General features: G+C 38.5%; 2 protein-coding genes across 7 annotated transcripts in view; one reads left to right on the top strand and one right to left on the bottom strand.

Moving 5' to 3' along the window:
- KLHL3 (kelch like family member 3) overlaps positions 1-24,381 on the top strand; it is a 304,443-nt gene that overhangs the window by 1,460 nt on the left and 278,602 nt on the right. For 2 of the 6 annotated variants that reach the window (XM_074379903.1, XM_074379900.1), the window contains exon 2: positions 14,885-15,025. The exons of the other annotated variants lie outside the window; for them this stretch is intronic. The gene's annotated coding sequence lies outside the window, so the exon portion shown is untranslated. The remainder of the gene's footprint in view (positions 1-14,884; positions 15,026-24,381) is intronic. 6 annotated transcript variants of the gene reach the window in all.
- MYOT (myotilin) lies at positions 186-24,381 on the bottom strand. The gene is made up of 10 exons (XM_003933957.3): positions 24,280-24,381; positions 19,827-20,393; positions 13,338-13,512; positions 12,045-12,146; positions 7,205-7,254; positions 6,206-6,338; positions 4,740-4,947; positions 1,843-2,008; positions 1,038-1,171; positions 186-820 (listed from the first exon to the last, which is right to left on the bottom strand). Exons 2-10 carry the CDS (start codon positions 20,180-20,182, stop codon positions 648-650), a joined length of 1,497 nt encoding a protein of 498 aa, XP_003934006.1. The 5' UTR covers positions 20,183-20,393; positions 24,280-24,381; the 3' UTR covers positions 186-647.

Raw genomic sequence — 24,381 nt, 5'->3', positions numbered from 1 at the left:
GGTTGCCTTTGAAGTGCAAACCATGGAAAGTCTAGCTCAGTTTCTAGAGGAATTGGCTGAGCTGTAAGTGAGCTTCACACTGTTCTAGAATATAATATTGCTCTTTTGGAACTTGTTATTCATAGGTTTTGCTGAGTGGAGTTTTATTTTACAGATCTAGTCTTTTGTGAAGAGGAGACAGTCTGTTTTAAATAATTGAATTTTATTCTCTTTTGACATAAAACTGTGGAACACTCAGATAATCTATACCGTGTTAGTATTCCTACAAGAGAAAACAGGTAAAACAGTGTTTAGAAAGCAGTACCAGGAAACCTTATTACAAGTATTAGATGTGTTTAAAAATTGATATTAATTTATGAACTGTAATTGTTAAATGTGTATGACTTAAATGTTAAAATCCTGCATTTTAAGATCATCTTCTACAGTTAAAAATCCATATACCCAGATTTTCTGTAGGCTTCACAAATCAGAAGAGTAGATAGAATGTGCAAGAGTCAAAGGATAAATAATATTATAAATATATATTAACTATATTACCTAATTAAAACCATAATCTGTTAATACAGCTATGGATTAATTTCAAAAAATGTAATCAAATATATTACTAATGGTATATAGTTGGCTGTTTTCCAGTGTTGGTAAAGTTACTAAAGTTCTTCGCTTTCATAGAGTCCAGATTGAGCTGCCAAACGCTGAAACTCTCCTTCTGGGTTAAAAGCTTGTTTCACATCCAAACCTTTCCCGTTAAGTGCTAAATATTTGCTGAAGGTTGGTCGAACCCGTAACTGCTTAGGAGCTGGAAGAGTTTGGTTTGGACGTGCTGAAATAGATCATATAAAAGTTGATTCAGAAAACCTGTTCTAACCAAATTTGCCATACTAGGTATTTATTATCAGACAGGAAAAGAAAAAAGAACCAAAAACTGATTATATATGGGGAAAATCTCTCAAATTTTATACTCTGCTGGGATTTGCATTTCTTATTAAATCTTCCTAGTTAAAATGCCTTGTAATACTTTGGTTAATAGTATGACATACCTGTAACGTCTAATCTTGTGTTACATGTGGTCACTCCAGCTTCATTAACTGCTGACACAGTATACCACCCAGCATCTTTCTTGTTTACATCTTTTATCAGTAAAGTAACTCTTCCAGTGTTATCTTGATATAAGCTGAAAAAAATTTTTTAAGAAATGAAAGTATAGGAATTATTTATGTGAAGTGGATGTCTCTGACCTACAGTCAGACTAAGAAGAAAAAGAAGCATTTGAAAATTCCGAAGCTGTATCTATTTATTGCCAAATAGCTATTAGTCTTCTTGAATTAAAGATTCCCACTTGGGTGCTGTCTCCCTCTGCCCTTCAATCTATCCCCTGATCTGATGGTCCCTGTCATTCACTCTGTTGTTTCTGTGTTTGTATTTATGTGTATGTATAGGGGAAAGGAGGGGTCCTGACCTGTTCCCTTATCTGTCTTCTACTTCCTCCTTTGTTAATAAAGGCTGAAGCTCTTTGTAAAGAAAAAAAAAAAAAAAAAAGAGACAACATCCTCCACTTAATCTGGTTTATGTCATTTGTGTCCTTGAGCCATCTTTCATCATCCTTGATAAAAGATAAATCCTAGTTTACTTTATGGCTTACATTTCCGATTAGTGGAATCTGGCTTTTTGAAGTTTTTTTTTAATATTTATCATCTAATATATATTTTATTTTTCTTTAATGTTTTGAAAACTAGACAAATTGAGATAAATACATGCCATTTATAATGCATGTTAAAAAGTATAGCTGGAAATAAACTATAGTAAGTAAATAAACTATAGTAAGTCTAGAAATGCATATCCTACCTTATTCGGTCAGTGTTGAATTGTACCATTTCATTATTTCTTTTCCAGAAAAGCTTTGGTGGAGGTATAGCAGAGATCTGGCATTCTAGTTTCACTGAGTCTCCCTCTAAAACTTTTTTGCTCTGTGGTTTGTAGATAAACATTGGTGCTCTTTTATGTTCTTTTGCTATATATTAATACAAAAATTCAAGTATTTAAAATATTATAAAAAGGCATTAAATCAAACCAAGACATGATGAAATTTGTATGTTAATATTAAAATGTTAAAAAACAACAGCAACAGAATTAGAAATTTTTAGTTAAAAAGATATGCAATACTATTTTATTATACCATTCAGAATTCTAAACTGTAATGTAATGATTCATTGAATTGATAATCAGATAATTATATTTCATTCAAATTTAAGTCACATTCTTTTTTTCTTGAGGTGGAGTCTTGCTTTTCAGGAGTGCAGTGGTGCGATCTTGACTTACTGCAACCTCCACCTCCTGGGTTCAAGGAGTTCTCCTGCCTCAGCCTCCTGAGTAGCTGAGATTACAGACGTGCACCACACCCAGCAAATTTCTGTATTTTTTTTAGTGGACACAGGTTTTTGCTGTGTTGGCCAGGCTGATCTCTTAACTCCTGGCCTCAAGTGATCTGCCCACCTCAGCCTTCCAAAGTGCTGGGATTACAGGCATGAGCCACTGCGCCTGGACCAAATTTAAGTTATGCTCTTTATCATCTCATCTGTAGGGAGGCAGCATGAGTGATGGAAAGAGTATCAGATAACTTGGGTTCAGATTACCTTTTGGCTCCACAAGCCATGCCAAATTGGTAAAATTTTATTTAGTTTCTCGAATCCTCAGTTTTATCTATAGTTAAAAAAAAAAAAATCCAGGTAGTAGTGACTGTTGTGCCTACCACATAAAATAATTGTAAGGAACAAATGAGATAATAAACAAAGAGATGCTTTGTAAGCTGTGAAGGAATATGGGAATGTCAGTAATTATTATGACCTTATTTTCAACTACCTGAGGGGAAAGAGGAAATGATAGTTCAGTACCATAACCCTGGTTTTTCTGAAGGAGAAATGAAATTGAACAAATGACAGCCAAGAACTCTTTCAGTTCTACTATTATAGTATTTCAGAAGCCATTGTACAAATAGAATTTGCCTAAGCTTTAATCAGTTAAATTGTATGTGTTTTTGAAAATTTCCAGCTCACCAGTTTTTCCCTGAGATTGAGGCCCTTTGGTATATTATGGAATTGTCTTAAAGATTTTGTATTGATCTGGGCAGAATATAAACTCAAGAAAATAGCTTATCCTTTAATCCAATCAAACTTATATAATAAACAATGAATTATAGCAAAATGTCTCTAATGCAATATACAATGTCTTAAAGTATTAAAAATATGGTATGGGTTGAGTATCCATTATCTGAGATGCTTGGGACTAGAAGTGTTTTAATTTCTGATTTTTTTTTTTTTTTTTTTTTTTGAGACGGAGTTTCGCTCTTGTTACCCAGGCTGGAGTGCAATGGCGCGATCTCGGCTCACCGCAACCTCCGCCTCCTGGGTTCAGGCAATTCTCCTACCTCAGCCTCCTGAGTAGCTGGGATTACAGGCACGCGCCACCATGCCCAGCTAATTTTTTGTATTTTAGTAGAGACGGAGTTTCACCATGTTGACCTGGATGGTCTCGATCTCTTGACCTCATGATCCACCCGCCTCGGCCTCCCAATGTGCTGGGATTACAGGCTTGAGCCACCGCACCCGGCTAATTTCTGATTTTTTAAAAAATTTTAGAATATTAGCTTTATACTTGTTGAACGTCTTTAATCTGAAAATCCAGAATGCGCTAATGAACATTTCCTGTGTGTGTCGTGTCAATTTTGGAACATCTTGGATTTCAGTTTTTGGATTAGGGATACTCAACCTGTATATTTAAAGCACTTAAAGTGTAAAATTTCAAAACCAGACACCAGTTCTATAAGAGCTGCCCTATTTAAGACAGATTTGAGACATAAATTTAGTCATACCTGTTTTCTAAAGCAAGTGGGCCTGTTTTGGTTATAATTAGACACTAGTTTCCTAGTAAAGAGGACATAGTCTAAGGCTAAAAGCTGATGTTTACTCTTTTTTTTTAAGAAATTTTTTTAAACAAGGTCTCACTCTGTCACGCAGGCCTGAGTGCAGTGGTACAATCAGAGCTCACTGTAACCTCAAACTCCAGGCTCAAGCTATCCTCCTGCCGTAGCCTCTCTGGTAGCTGGGACTATAGGTGTACACCACTATGCCCAGCTAATTTTTTTATTTTCTGTAGAGACAAAGAAGGTCTTGCTATTTATTACCCTGGCTGGTCTCAAAACTCCTTGGCTCAAGTGATCCTCCCACCCTGGCGCCTCTTAAAGTGTTAGGATTACAGGCCTGAGTCACTATACCCAGCCTACTCTTCACTTTTAAACTATGTACTTAATATTATGACAAATTATGATAATTCTGTAATATTATGAGTCAGATTGGTTATTTTTATTATCCTCATTTTGGAGAAATGAAGATTAGAGAAATGATTAGACTAAGATTTTCATTTTGAGACTCTACAGTTACAAAGCTTTGGTGGTAGATCTGTCATTCTAGTTTCACTGACTTTCTTTTATACATATATAATAGATATATATGTGTGTGTGTATATATATGTGTGTGTATATACATATATGTGTGTTTATGTATGTGTGTGCGTATGTGTATATATATATAAAATACATATATTCTGTGGTTTGTAGATAAAAATGAGCATTCTAATAGGTTATGTAGACATTAACCTTAAATATGAAGTCTGCTGGGCTTTTCTTTTAAAATACATTCTTTTTTAAATACTTCTGGATTTTAAGGCGTTCTCAAGGGTCTGCTTACCAAGGACATCCAGCTGCACAGTAAAGGTGGCTTCTCCTGCTCTATTCTTGGCAACACATACATAGTCTCCTGCATCTGAAGCTCTGACTACTTCAAAGATGAGTGAATGAAGACCCTTCTCAGACACTATCATTTTGTGCAAATCATCTGATTGAACTGGTCTTCCATTTAGATACCATGACACATCAGGAGCTGGCAGTCCACTCACCTAGAAAGAAAAATACAAGGAGATGGCAGAATTTTAAAGTATAACATCACTGTAACCTATTCTTCCATTATGAATTTAAACAATCCCTGGGTTTGTGATTGAAATGCAAAGCAGGAGCTCAAAAAGGTATTTATAATTTTTTTAAACAAAACATTGGAAACTAAGATCCCTGTAGACTATCTCAAACCATAACTCTTTCACATGCAACCTCAGTCTCTTTACAAACTCTTATTTACTATGTTTAGAACATTAATTTATGTTATGTTGGTTTCCGTCAGGAATATGGAAGTCTTATGGCTTTTCTGGCTAAATGTGACCGCAAATGAAGTTCCAGAGGCATATATATGTGAAGCTTGCTGATCTAATGAGTAACTTTCCTAAAACAGAGTGTTCTTGAGCTGTATTTTGGCATATAAATGGCAATTCGTTGACTGTTTTTACATAAACGTTTAACAATGAAATCCAAAGCTTTGACACTATATATAGTTCATAAGGAATCTGGAAAAAATTTTATAAGGAAAAATTCTCCAAAATGAGAACAATAAAAATATAGCCTCTTCTAAAGACCTATTCTAGTCTGAGGGACTCTTTTAGGCCAAGAGAAAGCAAGGTGGCTTGAATTTCTTGATAGAGGAGAATTGGAGAGACGTAATACTTTAAGGCTGGGCACAGTGGCTCATGCCTGTAATCCCAACACTTTGGGAAGCCAAGGCGAGTGGATTGCCTTGAGCCCAGGAATTCTAGACCAGCTGGGTGTGGTGGTGTGCACCTGTAGTTTCAGCTACTAGGGAGGCTAAGGTGGAAGGATGGCTTTAGCCTGGGAGATGGAGGTTGCAGTGAACTGAGATGGTGCCATTGCACTCCAGCCTGGGTGACAGAGCAAGACCCTGTCTCGAAAAATAAATAAATAAATAAAAGGCATTATACTTTAGAAATTCTATTGTTCTGATAGCTTCACTTACAAAGGTATTTATTATTATACCTATTTACTTGGTTAATCCTCATAACTTTTTGGTGTATTTGTTATCCCACTTTACAGATTAGACGAAAGCACAGAGAGGTTAAATGACTTGTGTTAGGTTGCTTAGCTGGAAGGTGGCAGAGCCAGAATTCAAACCCACATCACTTTGACTTCAGAATTTGTGTTCTTGTCCATTGTACGTACTGCTTTGCAAACTATAAAGTAGGAAATGGACATTTTCAAAACTTAGTACCCTATTGTTAATTTCCCTCCATTACTTTTGAACTCTTCTCTTACTTTGAAGTCCATTCTGCAGAATCTTCCTTCATCAATCGACATGTTCTCTGGTACTTGAATGAAACGTGGTGGGTAAAACTTCTCCTGGATTGCATCTTGATCATTCACAGTTCCCCTTGAGGATGATCTACTTCTACAAAAATATTTTGGTAACAACTATGCATAAACATTGTCATTGCTTTTCACTTTGCACAAATATAGTTCAGCCATCGATTTTTTTTTTTTTTTTTTTTTGAGACAGAGTTTCGTTCTCGTCTTTCAGGCTGGAGTGCAGTGGCCCAATCTTGGCTCACTGCAACCTCTGCCTCCTGGGTTGCATTTTCCTGCCTCAGCCTCCTTGAATAGCTGGGATTATAGGCATGCGCCACTGCTCCCAGCTAATTTTGTATTTTTAGTAGAGACAGGGTTTTACCTTGTTGGTCAGGCTGGTCTTGAACTCCTGACTAGATTATAGGCGTGAACCACTGCGCCTGGCCTAGCCATCAAATTTGAAACCACAGAATCTACTGTTTGATCTGATGGTATAATAACAATAGAGAGAGGCCTTAGGGCTGTATTTATTTGCTGTGGCATATTTGATGACTATTAGAAATAATAGCAATTTAGAAACATCTGGTACAAATTGTACATCTTAGTTTCTCTTTTACAGTGCCATGAATTGATGAAAAAATGGGGCTCTTAAAATGCCCAGTACTCAGTAGATTATTCTTGTCACCAGCAATTGTATAATTAGAATTGGGTCTCCATTATCATGAGAAAATTGTTTAATATGGAAGTATGGTCCTGGCTTATTTGACCAAAACAGTAAAAAAATTACCCTGTGATAGTTTTGATAATTAACATCAAAATTTTGATCGTCTTCTCCGACGTTAGAAAATACACATTGTATTTTTTAAAAGATATAGAGTAGGCTTGAGGGCTTTGTAAGTATTACATTTTTAAGCTGAAAATATTTTAGGTAGGAAAACATACATTTCTTTAAAATTAAAAAATTTTTACCTTACTTGTGATGTAGGAACTTGCAGTCGTGCATGTTCTGAGTTGTGTTGCTGAAATTAAAACATAATAAGAATGTTTACATGCAATTGTTAGCTTGAATAAAGCAGAATTAAGTAGTAATAGTTGAAAGGAACATTTCTATTTTGGCTGTACTTGTACAGCCCTGGCAAGTTCTATATATTTAGCTTTTAAGCACTTAAAATACAGGGTACTAACATACTACCACTCTAGCAAGAAAGCCCCAGAATTAATAGGACTATTAAACAAGTATGATTTATGTAAATTAGCTAGACTTGGAATTGATGGTGGTTCATTTTTCAGATGACATTTTATGACAAAGGATGATGTTTCTCCCTTGTGCATTTGAAATGGTAGTGCATAGTACAGATTGTCCTTTACTAAAACAGGAATAGACATGAAGTCACTTGTATTGGCAGTAGATACAGGGTACAATGCCTTCTTCTTTAAAGTGGCACCAACAGCAGTAAACACATACTGGACTGGAAAATTCTTCTCTTGTTAGCTTGTGGCACAAAATCCTGATGGATTCCGTGAAAGATGTGTAGAGCTATGAAAAAGCTTTGTAAAATAGCATTAATTCCTGTTTAATGAAGTTATATTTAAGCAAACATCTTTTAGGATTTATATCTGAGCACTAGAAAATTATTTCTATTTGAGAATAAAATCAGGGATTCGTGAAAATTATAAGAGGACTAATTGATTAAATAGTATATATTTTGTGTGTTTTGTTGTGCTTAACACAGTGGGAGATACAAAATATAAAATACAGTCCCTACCCAAAGCTGTGTAGGAACACACAAAATCTGAGTACAAATAATTTGTTTTGGGATGAATTATTTAGCTAATGTATTTTATCATTTTTAAGGCAAAAGTCTTACAAATCTAACAATTTTTGGCTAGCTTTAAGGTTCTCTAAGTAAAATATCAAAACAACCGGTCAATTCAGTGATCAAACAAATCAACTAATTTTTTGGTAAAGTAAAAGTAATCCAATTAAAAATATCCAGGCCAAGCATGGTGGCTCATGCCTGTAATCCCAGCACTTTGGGAAGCTGAGGCAAGTGGATCACCTGAGGTCAGGAGTTTGAGACCAGCCTGGCCAACATGGTGAAACCCTGTCACTACTAAAAATATAAAAAATTAGCTGGGCATGGTGGCACATGCCTGTAATCCCAATTACTTGGGAGTCTGAAGCAGGATAATCACTTGAACCCAAGAAGTGGAGGTTACAGTGAGCCAAGATCGCATCTCTGCACTCCAGCCTGGATGACAGAGTGAGAGACTCCATCTCAAAAATAAATAAATAAATAAATAAATAATCCAAATTAAGTTTTTGACATTTTTCTTCTTCTTTCTTTCTTCTTCTTCTTCTTTTTTTTTTTTTTTAGATAGAGTCTTGCTCTATTGCCTAGACTGTAGTGTAGTGGCACGATCTTGGCTCACCGCAATCTCCGCTTCCCAGGTTCAAGCGATTCTCCTGCCTCAGCCTACCGAGTAACTGGGATTACAGGCATGTGCCACCATGCCCAGCTAATTTTTGTATTTTTAGTAGAGATGGGGTTTCACTATGTTGGCCGAGCTGGTCTCGAACTTCTGACTTTGTGACCTACCTGCCTTAGCCTCCCAAAGTGCTGGAATTACAGGTGTGAGCCACCATGCCTGGCTGTTTTTGACATTTTTCTATAGTGACAGTGTGGATGTGTATATAGTTATATTCAGAGATGTGGTATTTCATTTACACCATAGTTTGATGTTATTTTGTATTATTTGGGAATAGTGTTTGAAGTGTATAACAAAAGTGAGTTCGGTCTTTTCTGATTTCATAATGTTATGTTTCTGCTGCTATCTTTTTTCTCAGTACTATTACCTTCATTTTAAAGATTTTAAAAATGAATGAGAAAGACAACACATTCTTGTTCTTGGAATAATATACTGTATGTTTATAAGGTAAACTATCACAGTATAATATTGCTTTGAGTAATTCCACTAATAGTTATGAGTTTGTGTCTCATTTTTGCTGTAATCTTCCATACCAAGTGCAGAGCCCAACATACAAGTAGGTTCTCCATGTAAATTAGTTGAATGAATGAATTCATGAACTGTTTAGTAGCCAAAAATAAATTTAAGTTCTCTTTTCAGTTTCTAGTTCTTGCTCTGGTAGACCCTCTTCCATCCTTTTTAGTAGGTGTAGTCACATCAAACAGAACCAAAAAACTTAATTTCAAAGACTGGGTCTGGTGGCTCACACCTGTAGTAATCCCAGCCCTTTAGGAGGCTGAGGTAGGCAGATCACTTGAGCTCAGGAGTTTGAGACCAGTCTGGGTAACATGATGAAACCCTATCTCTACTAAAAATACAAAAATTAGCTGGGCATGGTGGTGCACACCTATAATCCCAGCCATTTGGGAGTCTGAGGCATAAGAATCACTTGAACTCAGGAGGTAGAGGTTGGGAAAAAAAAAAACTGAATTTCAGTTTTCTACATTTGGAAGCTAGGAATACTTGAGTTTCTAGTTTAATCTCTTTGGCTTCCAGTTTCTTGTGGACGTTTTGGAGGGAATGAAAGATAATTACAGATGGAAGAAAGAATGCTAACAGTCTGCCTCTCCAACTGTACATTTTTCTTTTCTTTTTCTTTTTTTGAGATGGAGTCTTTCCTGTCACCGGGCTGGAGTACAGTGGCACAATTTTGGCTCACTGCAACCTCCACCTCCCAGGTTCAAGCGATTCTCCTAACCTCAGCCTCTTGAGTAGCTGGGACTGCAGGTCCACGCGACCATACCCAGCTAATTTTTGTGTTTTTAGAGAAATGGGGTTTTACCATGTTGGCCTGGATGCTCTTCAACTCCTGACCTCATGATCCGTCTGCCTCAGCCTTCCAAAGTGCTGGGTTTATAGGCATAAGCTGTCATGCCCGGTCACCAACTGTACATTTTTCTTTGGGGTTAAATTCATTCATTAAAATCAAGTTGAGGCTGGGTGTGGTGGCTCATGCCTCTAATCCTAGCACTTCAGGAGGCTGAGGTGTTCCAGTCTGCCCAACATGGTGAAACCCCATCTCTATTAAAAATACAAAACTTAGCTGGGCCTGGTGGTGTGCACCTATAATCCCAGCTACATGAGAGGCTGAGGCAGGAGAATCACTTGAACCTGGGAGGTGGAGTTTGCAGTGAGCCAAGATTGTGCCACTATACTCCAGCCTGCCTGGGTGACAGAGCAAGACTCTGTCTCAGAAAAAAAAAAAAAAAAAATCAAATTGATCAGGTGCAAGCCTGTGAGATATTAACTTTATGCTCTCCATAAAGTTAATCCCTTCTTGGAAAGGATACATTTGTTAATCTTAGAACTATTACTAATGAGGGTTTATTTGGTTTTTAGAAAGCATTTTTTACAAACAGGAACATAACAAAAGGAATTAGATGTTTTCTTTAGTACCGCAAGTGTATTTTATTTTATTTTATTTTATTTTATTTTTTGAGACGGAGTCTCGTTCTTGTTACCCAGGCTGGAGTGCAATGGCGCGATCTCGGCTCACCGCAACCTCCGCCTCCTGGGTTCAGGCAATTCTCCTGCCTCAGCCTCCTGAGTAGCTGGGATTACAGGCACGCACCACCATACCCAGCTAATTTTTTGTATTTTTAGTAGAGACGGGGTTTCACCATGTTGACCGGGATGGTCTCGATCTCTTGACCTCGCGATCCACCCGCCTCGGCCTCCCAAAGTGCTGGGATTACAGGCTTGAGCCACCGCGCCCGGCCCGCAAGTGTATTTTAAAACATTGAAATGTGCTGGATGTGATGGCTCACGCCTGTAATCCCAGCACTTTGGGAGGCCGAGGCGGGTGGATCACGAGGTCAAGAGATCGAGACCACCCTGGTCAACATAGTGAAACCCCGTCTCTACTAAAAATACAAAAAATCAGCTGGGTATGGTGGTGCGTGCCTGTAATCCCAGCTACTCAGGAGGCTGAGGCAGGAGAATTGCCTGAACCCAGGAGGCGGAGGTTGCGGTGAGCCGAGATCACGCCATTGCACTCCAGCCTGGGTAACAAGAGCGAAAACTCCATCTCAAAACAAAACAAAACAAAACAAAACATTGAAATGTTAAACAGCTTATGAGAAAGGTTATAATTCCTTTCGTTTAGAGTCTTAATTTCTTTCCTGTTGATTCACAACCCATATATTCTGTCCATGTAGACACTAGAGAGATTCCTAGGGCTAACTGACCCATAAATGTCTTAATAAAAAATAATACCATTAGACTTCTGGTGTTTTGACTTTGTGACATTGTGTTTCCAGGTTTTAGAACTGCCAGAAAATGGGGTAAAATTATATATATATATATATATATATATATATATATATATATATATATGCATGCCTGTCATGGCCTCTTTCTGTATCCAATGGTGGATGGAACTGACTTTTATTTCTGATGCTATTTATAAGCATTTAGAAAAAGAGACTTTGTTTTGGAGACAGAGCCTTGCTCTGTTGCGCAGGCTGAAGTTTAGTGGCAGTGATCTCGGCTTTCTGCAACCTCCGCCTCCTGGGTTCAAGCAATTCTCCTGCCTCAGCCTCGGAAGTAGCCAGGCCTACAGGCAGCCGCCGCCACAGCCAGCTAATTTTTTGTATTTCAGTGAAGACAGGGTTTCACCATGTCGCCCAGGCTGATCTCAAACCCTTCAGCTCAGGCAGTCTGCCTGCCTTGGCCTCCCAAAGTGCTGAGCTGATAGGTGTGAGCCACCATGCCCATCCTGAAAAGCAGACATTTAAAAATCTCACAGAATAAAAATACTTGACAGAGCACTTTAATTTACCTGTGAGTCTTGTGTATCACTGTCATCTTGAGCGTGAAACACAGCAGCCGCGTTCTGTGGTCCTAGCAATCTGCGAGCCATCTTCTCTTCATATGTTAGCCGCTTTAAATAATTTATTGAGACAGTAATTAGATTTAATAAAGATGTTTGTACAGGTTTACCTTAAAACCACTGCTATAGGTCAGAACTTAAAAGTAGTTCTATCTATTGAATGATAGAGTATGTGGTTTTTTTGAAGTCTTTTCTTCCATTCAAAGCATTTTCCTTCTGTTCTAGTGCCATTTCCCTTACTTGCAGTAAAAGATTCACTTAGGCTTTCCTTTTGCTCTTATGAGCAAAAAAGGCAAGCATAATCACCCTTAAATAAGGATCTCCTAAGTAAAGGGAAATTCTTCCCTTTTTCTACATGTTCCACATCCCTCCCTTGTTCTACATGTTCCAGTCAACTTTGTTTTTGAGTCCTTACATTTAGAATAATTTTTATTTAATTAATTAATTTATTTTTGAGACGGAGTCTTGTTCTGTTGCCCAGGCTATAGTGCAGTGGCACAATCTCGGTTCACTGCAACCTCTGCCTCCTGGGTTCAAGTAATTCTCCTTTCTCAGCCTCCCAAGTAGCTGGAACTACAGGTGCATGCCACCTTACCTGGCCAAGTTTTGTATTTTTAGTAGAGATGGGGTTTCACCATATTGGTCAGGCTGATCTTGAACTCCTGACCTCAGTGATCCACCCGCCTTAGCCTCCCAAAGTAATGGAATTGTAGATGTGAGCCACTGCACCCAACCAGAAATAGCTTTTATTAAATGGGCGCTGAATACTTGACTGTACTAACTTCTAACTGAGAGCAGTGCAACTGATAGGCTAAATGTATTTGTATTAAAGGCCTATAGTACTGTTTAAAGATAAGTTACTAATATATACACAATAAGAACTACATAAAAATTATAATTATCTGTCAATATTATATATCCAAGTACGCTAAGTTGAGTTGACAGTAATTCCTATTAGTTCTTTGAGCATCAAACATATTTTATGAGAGGATAATATTTAAAACAGAAAAATTTCATCAAATCATTCAGATAGATTTTTCATTTGCTTCATTCTTTTACTGCTGTAAACCAAGAGGTGATATCATGCAGAGAAAAATGGAATAGGGACCAAATACTCCTTCTTTTTAAATAATCTTATTCCTTGCTGATTATATGGACATAGATCTGTGAGATAAAACTTCCTTATTAAAATTAGATTTATAGTTTAATTGGCCTTTTGTACAAAATAGACATCTTGCCCACTTGATTTCCATTATGAAGAAGGGTGTCTTTGCATTTCAGCTTTCTTTCCAAATCTTGAATCAAAGCTTCTTTTGATCCTTGTATTTCATAATCAGGAGTTCTTGGTGTGGGCTTAGCATTTGCAGTTTGGGATGGATTAGCATTTACAGGTTGGCCAGCTGAGGACTGTCGATAGCTTTAAAAAGAAGAAAGAAAAGATTTTTAAAAAGAAGATCTTGGGCTCATTTTGTAAGTTACCTTTAGATATGTTGAGTTTATTATCACTTAGTACTACCAGTATTATTAAAAACAAATTTTTCTAACAACAGAAATATTTTATAAGAATGGCTAGCATCTTTTTTTTTTCCTTTTGGCAAATGGAAATTAAGTGGCAGGAGGAAGAATTTAAATTAGATATAAGGAGGATGTCCTTTCTTGATGATCTTCCCTAAAGAATGTGAGAGTAGTTAATGGCAGCTTGAGAGCTCTTCCAACCTTATGACTGAATTTCTTTTTTAAAAAAAATTTAGATTCTGGGAATACACAGGCAGGTTGGTTACATGGGTATATTGTGTGATGCTGGAGTTTGGCCTTCTAATGATTCTGTCACCCAAGAGGCGAACATAGTACCCGATGGGTAGTTTTTGAACCCTTTTCTGTCTCCTTCTCCCCTTCCTGATTTTGGGATCTCCAGTGTTTATTGTTTTCATCTTTGTGTCCATATGCACCCAATGTTTAGCTTTCACTTACCAGTGAGAACATGCTCTATTTTGTTTTCTGTTTCTGTGTTAATTTGCTTAGGATAATGGCCTCAACTGCATCCATGTTGCTGCAAAGGACATGATTTCATTCTTTTTTATAGCTGTGATGACTGAATTTCTTGTTTGATTTATGGGTAGATATTAAGTGGTGCTGTGCTAGAACTGGTTCATATGGGCTGATGTTTAGCATCTTTTCCCAGCTTCCTGTGATTTCCTGTTATAGTTTGAAATTGGTTGTGGTGGAAATATTTACACCAGGGAAATTGGTAAATACCACAAATAATGGCTCTTTCATCCAATGATTGTTAGACATTTACCAGCACATCGCTGGCATTTAGTGAATAATCTGTTGCTTTGAATGGAGTCTACTGTTTACACAGTCATTGACTTTCCTATAATTTCCAATTCCTATTCATTTCATATTCTAGAAAATTCAAGTATGGCACTATGTAACAGCAACTAACTTCTGAAGTAATGACAGTTTCTTCAACATTGTGGAAGTGATTTTTAGAGAAAGAATGGGATGATTTGAGGAAGGAGAAAGAAATATAAACTGGAAAAAAAGCAGATAAATAGTCTTTATTTCAAGTTCTGATCCTAAATTTTTTCTAGGATGTCCTTGCCCCTCTCGTATTTCCCTTGTGGATTCTGATAGAGGATAGGGTGGTATTTAGAGAGTCCTGTATTTTTAGGTCTGTTAGGTAACTTACACGTATTACAGTGCTTGATTCAGTTTTTACCTAGTTTAACCATTTAGAACCCTGCAGGGGCTAATCTTTATTTTTAATTATTATTTATTTTTTTGAGATGGAGTCTCGCTTTGTTGCCCAGGCTAGAGTGCAGTGGCAGGACTTGGCTCATTGCAACCTCTGCCTCCCATGTTCAAGCAATTCTCCTGCTTCAGCCTCCTGAGTAGCTGGGATAACAGTCATCTGCCACCACATCCAGGTAATTTTTGTATTTTTAGTATAGATGGGGTTTTGCCATGTTAGCCAGGCTGGTCTCAAACTCCTGACCTCTGGTAATCTGCCTGTGTTGGCCTCCCAAAGTGCTGGGATTACAGGTTTGAGCCACCTTGCCCAGCCTTTGGGGGTAATCCTTATTAATCTATTTAATGTGAGGAAACTGGCCACTGCCCTCAGTGAGTGTTTTACCATTATTATAATGAATGTTCTACAGCTATCCAGATGAGGCAATCTTGGTCTCTTCTCTGAAATTATCTTTTCCAAATATTTTCAAGGATCATTAAAAAGACTTGTGAGCTAAGTGGAAATGTATTTCCTCAAGTAGGGCCAGAGTTTTAATTTTTGCTGGCTTTAGGGACTTGGTTAGTAATCATTAGATTGTAAACATTCTGGAGAAAAAAATATGTCTTATTTTTCATCGTTATATCATTTATATCCATGAACACAAAGCATGGGTATAGGAGATACTATCAGTTGAGTAAATGAGTGATTTCCATTGTATTCAGTACACTCTGTTGAAGGCTAGTAACATACATTTCCTCTCTTGACATTTCAGGTCTTAAGATCTTCATGGTTGTCTGTATTAACCTTTAACTAAAGTCTGATTTGTTTGGTGAATTAAATAGCCAAACAAAATGTTTTTCAGAAAGTGAACTTTTAAAAATATAGAACTTTTTTTTTTTTTTTTTAAGATTGAATTCCGGGCCGGGCGCGGTGGCTCAAGCCTGTAATCCCAGCACTTTGGGAGGCCAAGGCGGGTGGATCACGAGGTCAAGAGATCGAGACCAGCCTGGTCAACATGTTGAAATGCCGTCTCTACTAAAAATACAAAAAACTAGCTGGGCATGGTGGCGCATGCCTGTAATCCCAGTTACTCAGGAGGCTGAGGCAGGAGAATTGGCTGAACCCAGGAGGCGGAGGTTGCGGTGAGCCGAGATCGCGCCATTGCACTCCAGCCTGGGTAACAAGAGCGAAACTCCGTCTCAAAAAAAAAAAAGAATTCCTAGATCAAAGTGGCAAAATCTCTTTGGTTTTATAGATCTCATATTTTTCAAATTATAATAGCCTAGTGTTTTTATTTATTTATTTATTTATTTATTTTTTTTTGAGGGGGAGTTTCGCTCTTGTTACCCACGCTGGAGTGCAATGGCGCGATCTCGGCTCACCGCAACCTTCGCCTTCTGGGCTCAGGCAGTTCTCCTGCCTCAGCCTCCTGAGTAGCTGGGATTACAGGCACGCGCCACCATGCCCAGCTAGTTTTTTGTATTTTTAGTAGAGACGGGGTTTCAACATGTTGACCAGGTTGGTCTCGATCTCTTGACCTTGTGATCCACCCGCCTCGGCCTCCCAAAGTGCTGGGATTACAGGCTTGAGCCACCGCGCCCGGCCTTGTTTTTGTTTTTGAGACAAAGTTTCATTCTTGTCCCCTAGGCTGTAGCACAATGGCATGATCTTGGTTCACTGCAACCTTTGCCTCCTGGGTTCAAGCGATTTTCTACCTCAGCCTCCTGAGAATCTGGGATTACAGATGTTTGCCACCACACCAGGCTAATTTTTGTATTTTTAGTAGAGACAGGGTTTTACCGTGTTGGCCAGGCTGGTCTCGAACTCCTGACCTCAGGTGATCCATCTGCCTCGGCCTCCCAAAGTGCTGTGATTACAGGCATGAGTCACTGCACCCAGCCTTTTCTTTTCTTTCTCTCTTTTTTTTTTTCCGAGACTAAGTTTTGTTCCTGTTGCTCAGGCTGGAGTGCAAGGGCAAGGTCTTGGCTCACTGCAACCTCCACCTTCCAGGTTCAAGCACTTCTTCTGTCTCAGCCTCCCAAGTAGCCTGCCATCATGCCTAGCTAATTTTTTTTGTATTTTTTTTTTTTGAGACGGAGTTTCGCCCTTGTTACCCAGGCTGGAGTGCAATGGCGCAATCTCGGCTCACCGCAACCTCCGCCTCCTGGGCTCAGGCAATTCTCCTGCCTCAGCCTCCTGAGTAGCTGGGATTACAGGCACGTGCCACCATGCCCAGCTAATTTTTTGCACTTTTAGTAGAGACGGGGTTTCACCATGTTGACCAGGATGGTCTCGATCTCTCGACCTCGTGATTTTTTTGTATTTTTTTAGTAGAGACAGGGTTTCACCATGTTGGCCAGGCTGTCTCAAACGCCTGGCTTTAGGTGATCTGCCGGCCTTGGCCTCCCAAAGTGCTAGGATTACAGGTGTGAGCCACCTGTTGTTGTTGTTGTTTTTTTTTTAATGCTAGCTTACCATCTTTGTAAGTTACACATTTGTTAAACGCGAATTAGCATTAAATAATTGTTTTTAGACTTGTCCTATCTGGGAAATTCTTAATATATCTGAGAAATCCTGAAGGATTATCAAAACCAATCCTGAGAATGACTGATGTGTATGTAATCTCAGTTACTTTGTTCACTGAATACCCTCATTATTCCCAGTTTAGATAGCTTAAGTGTTAGGACTTGATAAATGTTCCTATTTACAAACTAATACTATGTTTGCACACTGCTTTATAGGTTCTTTCTCTATTATTAATTACCTAACTCCTTAGTATTGCCACAGACCAGAAAACTGAAGCACTGGGTAGTAAAGTGCTTGCTGAATTTCATATTGAAAGCTTTTGGGAAGAATAATTGAGTTCCCCTCAATTTGCAGTCTGTAGTTTGATCAACTGGGTAAAATGTTTGCTTAAGAGCTTCCTATTGATGAAAACCTAAATAAAGGTTTCAGACTTCTCTAGGTCAGAATCCAAGGGATTATTTTGGAATTCAGGGCAAATTGGAGCCCCTCATAACAATGAGGGAGTTGTGCACAAATGTTCAAAGGGCCAGGGCTTTCCACTCTGTACAGCTGGACATGAGTATCAAGTGGCTATGAGAAGATTAAAGATTTATCTGTGGTTGCTGAAAATGGAACAGCTAAAGCTGGATCTTTGATCTCTGGTTTGGGGACCTTCTAGGCTTTATTTCTTATTATAGTTTTGCCTTTCTCTCTCTCTCTCTCTCTCTCTTTTTTTTTTTTGAGATGGAGTCTTGCTCTGTCTCTCAGGCTGGGGTGCAGTGGTGCAGTCTCAGCTCACTGCAACCTCTGAATCCCAAGTTCAAGCGATTCTTCTGCCTCTGCCTCCCAAGTACCTAGGATTACAGGTACCTGCCCCTGTGCCCAGCTAATTTTTGTATTTTTTAGAGAGATGGAGTTTCGTCATGTTGGCCAGGCTGTTCTGGAACTCCTGACCTCAGGTGATCCACCTGCTTCGGCTTCCCAAAATGCTGGGATTATAGGCGTGAGCTATTAGGCCTGGCCTCTTTCTCTTTTCTTAGGTTTTTGATAACTTCCTTTTCTGGGGAGTAATTTGGAATAGAACTGAAAGACTTTACTAAGAAAAACAGGAAAAGTTCTTTTACATTTTAAAATGCTAATATAGGAAATATGAAAATAATAGAAAGCTAGACAGAAAATGATCATCAGGGTAAATGTAACCAAGAAAAATCTACTATATATTATGAATATAAAGGGAATTGAGGGGGGGGAAGAGAAAGAAAGGGCTCTCAATTATCGAAAGCATCCTTTTAAAATATTAGGTTAAACCTATGAGAATGCTATTTTTGTAGGTCAAAAACAGTTGATTATCAGCCATTTCAAATGGTTCAACTTAGTATCTGTAGGATTCTAACAAATGTTTTTGGTTTTCCTGATTTTTATTTTTTTAAATATTGAAAAGGTGTTTTTGCAAGCTGAATTGCTATAGTCGGTTCAACTAGGTTTCCAAAGTTGTCACCAAAAATAGGAGTTTCTAGACAAATTAGCCTTTAGAGAAGATTGTGAGAAATTAGTGGAGTTGAGCGAATGTATCAGTACGCCTGCAACAAAACATATTCCATTGGACAATTTTTGAGATGCCTCTGATTCAATTCTCTGATGTTCTAGCCAGCCAAGGAACAGGAAATCTGATAGCCTTTAGTTTGCATAAGCACAAGGTATTCAGTTCATGTTTTAAAAAAAGCATAACCATCATGTCCTTTTTCATATCGGGTTCTCCCAGGACAGTCTTAGGGCAGTAGAAATAGCACATGTTTTCATAAGGCCTCAGTATTAGTCCCTGCATTTAGATCAACCCAACTAATTTGAACAAGGTGTGGTTTTAATTAACAGAAGAAACCTTAAGGTCATAAGCCTTCATCTATTCAGGCCCTCCTTCTGATCATGGTAAGGAAAATGTATACACTCGAGGGTCTGAGTTCCAGATTTTTTTTTATTTGTTAATTTAAAATTTTTTCAGCCAAGTGGATGTTCAGGATTAGAGGGGAAAAGGGAAAGGAAGAAAAGACTGAGAAGAAACTTAATAGCCTTTGCTTATGTGATAGGAAATCCTATCTGAAGAAGAGCAGACAGGTGTTCATCTCAGCTGAGCCCAGAACCAGAGGAATTAAATTTACAGCATGAGGAGCTTAGCTTAGAACTAAAGGAAAAGCTTATTGTTCTTGGGTATGTGAGGAATTGTTTTTTCAAAGATGGAAGATAATAGGTAAATAATTTTATGGGGTAATAGGTAATTTGGGTTCAGCTCAGCCTGGACACTGGAGAATCGTCAGATGACCTCTTATTGCCAGTATGCTGGTTCAGCATGTTCTAGTAGAACTATGAAATGAGACCATTAGGTCACACTGCCTTTTTAAAAAATGAACTGCAGCGTAATCCCAAAACTAACCCCCACCCCCCTGCAAACTCCTCAGATACAAGTTCACTGTACATGCAGTATGTAAAAATTCACTTACTTGGAATCCATAGTGGAAGGGATTTTACTGCTATTATAATCAGGCTGTGATGGTAATATGGAGCTGAGGAAGCTGGCTGGGGACTGGTTATAGGTGGTTGTAACCCTTTGACCTGGGTTGGAGCCAGCAGGCTGCTGAGGAGAAGCAGGGAAAGCAGGGGAGGACATGGTGATGTGAGAGCTCACTGTTGAGGAGGCAGAAAATCTTTGTTCTGTACACTGGCGGGGCTGGATGATAATGGAAGACTGTTTGGTCTGGCTAGAGAAGCTGGAGGTTTCTGGTCCAGGAGGCTGCAGTCTGGAGCTACATGGGCTTTGAGACTGGATGAAGTGTTTTGGACGTTCGTAGTTAAACATGCTTAGTTGGTATGTGGAAGATGAAGGCACGTTATTACTGTAATGATTTGTTCCTGGAAGGGTGGGGCCCTGACTTTGGAGCCACAAGCCTGGAATTATGGAAGGTTGCAAGGAATCAGAAGCAACCTTGGTCTGCTCTTCCTCGTTGAGATCCTGAGAATACTGTACTCCTGGCTGTGGTAGAGTGAGCTTCTCTTGAAGAATATTGTTCCTTCAAAAGGAGAAAATAATTGTTAAATATTTGCTTAAACAATAACATTGTTTATTTGACATCTTTCAGATCTTATGTGCTTTTTCTTTTCTTTTCTTTTCTTTCCTTTCTTTCTTTTCTTTTCTTTCTTTTTTTTTTTTTTTTGAGACAGTATCTTGCTTGGTTGCCCAGACTATCATAGCTCACTGCAGCCCCTCCAACTCCTGGGCACAAGCGATCTTCCCACAAGCAATCTCCAGAAGAAGGACTACAGGTGTAAGCCACCACCATGCCTGGCTAACTTTTCTTTCTTTCTTTTGTAGAGACAGGGTCTTACTATGTTGCCTAGGCTGGTCTTAAACTCCTAGCCTCAAGCAGTCCTCCCACCTCAGCCTCCCTTGGTACTGGGGTTATAGGCATGAGCCACTGCACCCAGCTGAGTGGATTGTTTTCTTTTTTTCATATGCAAAAATCCTTTATTGTTGAGGAGTAGAGAGAGACATTATGTTTTTAATGTAGGACACTTCAGGAACTCTAGGGGACTCCTATAGTCAATACCCATTGTGATTGGGGATATTCTCTATGCAGTTTCCACACCAGGGTCAGGTAGAAAAGATGGGGAAGAAATCAAGCCACAAGAATGTTACAAGAATGGGGAAGAGAAAGTACAATAGGAGCATGTGCACTTGGGGATTGGGGCCGGGAGACAGGTCTTCCTGATGCAGTCCAAGGGTCCAAAAATGGAGTGCTCATTTTGCGCTGGGGTATACCCTTGAGGGTGCTGAAGCTGGGGACATTCTCTTGATTCCCATCAGTAGGAGAGTCTGGCTGGACGCTCCTCTTGCTCATAAGTCCTGCATGTTACATATCTGGAGAAGTGGTGTTTCTGATTTCCTAGAATCCAAGATAGCCTGGCTCAGGGCTATGAGCAGTTTCTCCAGAGAGAAGGAATGGATTTCGTAGAGTCTCTGAACCAGCTGGTAGAGATTCATGTCCTTCTTGTTGTGGCCCCCTGAGAGATACCACCTCCTTCTGTGACTCATTACAGATGGCCCCAAAGCTCTGAGCTAGGCTGAAGGCCAGGATGGCTGTGAATAGCAGCGTGATCCTCATGGTGCCTGTTGGAGCAGCCCTGTGCCTGGGGCTGGGTGGTCTGGCAGGATTAGGGAGCTGGCTAGCAGTGCTGCCTGCTCCCCTCACACCTGGTGCTGCCTGTGCTGCTGCAAAGAGACTGAGTGGAGGGGATCTGGGAAGGCCGATTGTTTTTTAACCTTGTAATTCATTGCTTCTTTTTCTCTCCTTGACTCCTTTGAATGTAGTACTAAACTACATGTTAATTAAGGAATGACTGTGTGTGTATGTATTTGTGTAGAATATATGTTACAGGTGGCATTCCAGAGTCATTTATAAATTTTTCTGTTTTTATTATGTATTTTAAAACAGAATCATACCTTATAATTCTGTCATTTTTAGATTATACTTTCTAGTTACTGATCTTGATGTTCTTTTAATTATTTAGAATTTTACCTTTTATTATTTTTACTTGTTTAGTATGTATTTTAGACTAATTTTATTTTTGGTCTTTTTTTTGCCACACCTTTGGAGATCTCAGACTAATTTTGAAATTGCTTTAACTCTTCTACTTTTTCTTTTCAAATGGCAAATGGGAAGCATAGAAGTAAATAAGACATGTATGAAACTAGTCTATACCTTACCAAGAAAAGACGGGTAACATTCCTCCTACTTAGCTCCGTAGTGGCCCTCCTCCCTTTCTACAGTAGATCCTTATTTTTTCTTAGATGAAACATTTGCCATGAAAGTCAACCTTGAAGGATTATATTTGCCTGATTTTTTTCCATTACTATGGTAAACCTAAGCGGGACTATATATAGGCATGCATACAAAGACTAGCCCTATAAATTGTTTTAACACTAATCCTGTTTTCATTCAAAATATCAGATAAATGAATTAAAAAACATTTGCATATTTTGTTTAATACAGTATAAGCTGATACTGAGATAATGACAAATTGAACTTTTAACTGAAAAATTAACCAAATTGTTTGTCATCATTGAAACTAAGTCTTTTTTTTTTTTTTGAGATGGAGTTTCGCTCTTGTTACCCAGGCTGGAGTGCAATGGCGCGATCTCGGCTCACCGCAACCTCCGCCTCCTGGGTTCAGGCAATTCTCCTGCCACAGCCTCCTGAGTAGCTGGGATTACAGGCACGTGCCACCAGGCCCAGCTAATTTTTTTTGTATTTTAGTAGAGACGGGGTTTCACCATGTTGACCAGGATGGTCTCGATCTCTTGACCTCATGATCCACCCGCCTCGGCCTCCCAAAGTGCTGGGATTACAGGCTTAAGCCACCGAGCCCGGCCGAAACTAAGTCTTATAATTATTTTAGTTACTGTCTTGGATAAAATGTCATTAATGAAACTTTTCCAGACCAAACAGTTTCATCCTAAATAATAGGATACTTTCAAAAAATAGTATTTCAAGGTTACCTATGTAGTTTAGAGTTAAATTAAAATTAGCAATTTTAGGAAAGAACAGAAATGCAACTAAACAGCCAAGAGAAAGACTCTGTTGAAAAAGAATATTTAGGCCGGGCGCGGTGGCTCAAGTCTGTAATCCCAGCACTTTGGGAGGCTGAGGCGGGTGGATCACGAGGTCAAGAGATCGAGACCATCCTGGTCAACATGGTGAAACCCCGTCTCTACTAAAGATTCAAAAAATTAGCTGGGCATGGTGGCACGGGCCTGTAATCCCAGCTACTCAGGAGGCTGAGGCAGGAGAATTGCTTGAACCTAGGAGGCAGAGGTTGCGGTGAGCCGAGATCGCGCCATTGCACTCCAGCCTGGGTAACAAGAGTGAAACTCCGTCTCAAAAAAAAAAAAAAAAAAAAAAGAATATTTAAAAAGTTAAATATTCCATAATTTCAAGTTTATGAACACAAATACATTAAACTAGAATGCATTTTAGAAATGAACTACCTGTGGCATTTAAATTGTTGGGGGGAAAACATCCTGAAGGAGGGCCTTAAGTAGATTTTTTAAAAAAGTCTATTTCAAGGCAAGTAGTTTTGTAGTTATGGGTTTATTCAGTCTGTTGCAGAATTGAATCCGGAGTTTGATTCCTAATTTCTTTCTGGGCAGGTACATTATTCAGGCTCATTTCAAGTAGCAAGGAATAAATAGTTTATCTTTTCCAAAAACAGTTATTTTTTCTTTACATGTATTTTCAGAATGTCAGCTGTCTTGTACATGTTGATATTGGCCTACATTGTTAATTATTAGGGATATTTTAAAAGCCCAATTAAAAATTTGTTATTTCAAAAGTTTCATTTTATCCACGTGTCAACAAAATTTTATACAGACATTTACACAGGTAATTCTGTGAGTCTTTTCTTTATGTTTGTAGTTACTGTTCAACAATTTAATTCTATAATAGATTCTGTTGTATGACAGTATTTTATTCCAAATAATGTTAAATGAATTTCAAAGATTTTATAAATAAAGTACTAGTCAGTCTCCTGTTTTAAAAATCTTAACCTTTTTTTCCTATCTCTAATATAGCATAAACTTGCACAGAAGACTAAGAGAAGATACGTTGAGTTCATAAGACATCACCACAATTACATCAGATCAAGTGTCCCTTTTCAAGGAAAAATGGTGGTTTAAAAATAATGACACACAGCTATCTTTCCTTCTATCATTTGTATCATGCTTTCCGGTCTCAATGAAATGAATGAGTCATTTTCACTTTAAATCTTTGTATAATACTGTTACAATGTTGTGGCTTTCAAACTTTTTATCTGAAAATTATCTTTTTATACACTCATCTGATTTGGACAAAAAACAAAAACAAGACCTAAAAGTGTAGCAGGAATAAAGAAGGGACTTACCCGTAGTTCCAGAGGGTGCCAGCTGGGTTTAACCCACTATTGAAGGGAAGGAAGAGGCATCTCCTTCCCTCACAGACTAATCTAGTGGCTCTGTGCTTAGTA

This window comes from Saimiri boliviensis, chromosome 1 (assembly GCF_048565385.1).
Source record: "Saimiri boliviensis isolate mSaiBol1 chromosome 1, mSaiBol1.pri, whole genome shotgun sequence".
NCBI classification, from domain to species: domain Eukaryota; kingdom Metazoa; phylum Chordata; class Mammalia; order Primates; family Cebidae; genus Saimiri; species Saimiri boliviensis.
The sequence above is the reverse complement of the archived record's forward strand: the minus strand, read 5'-3'. Positions and strand labels throughout refer to the sequence as shown.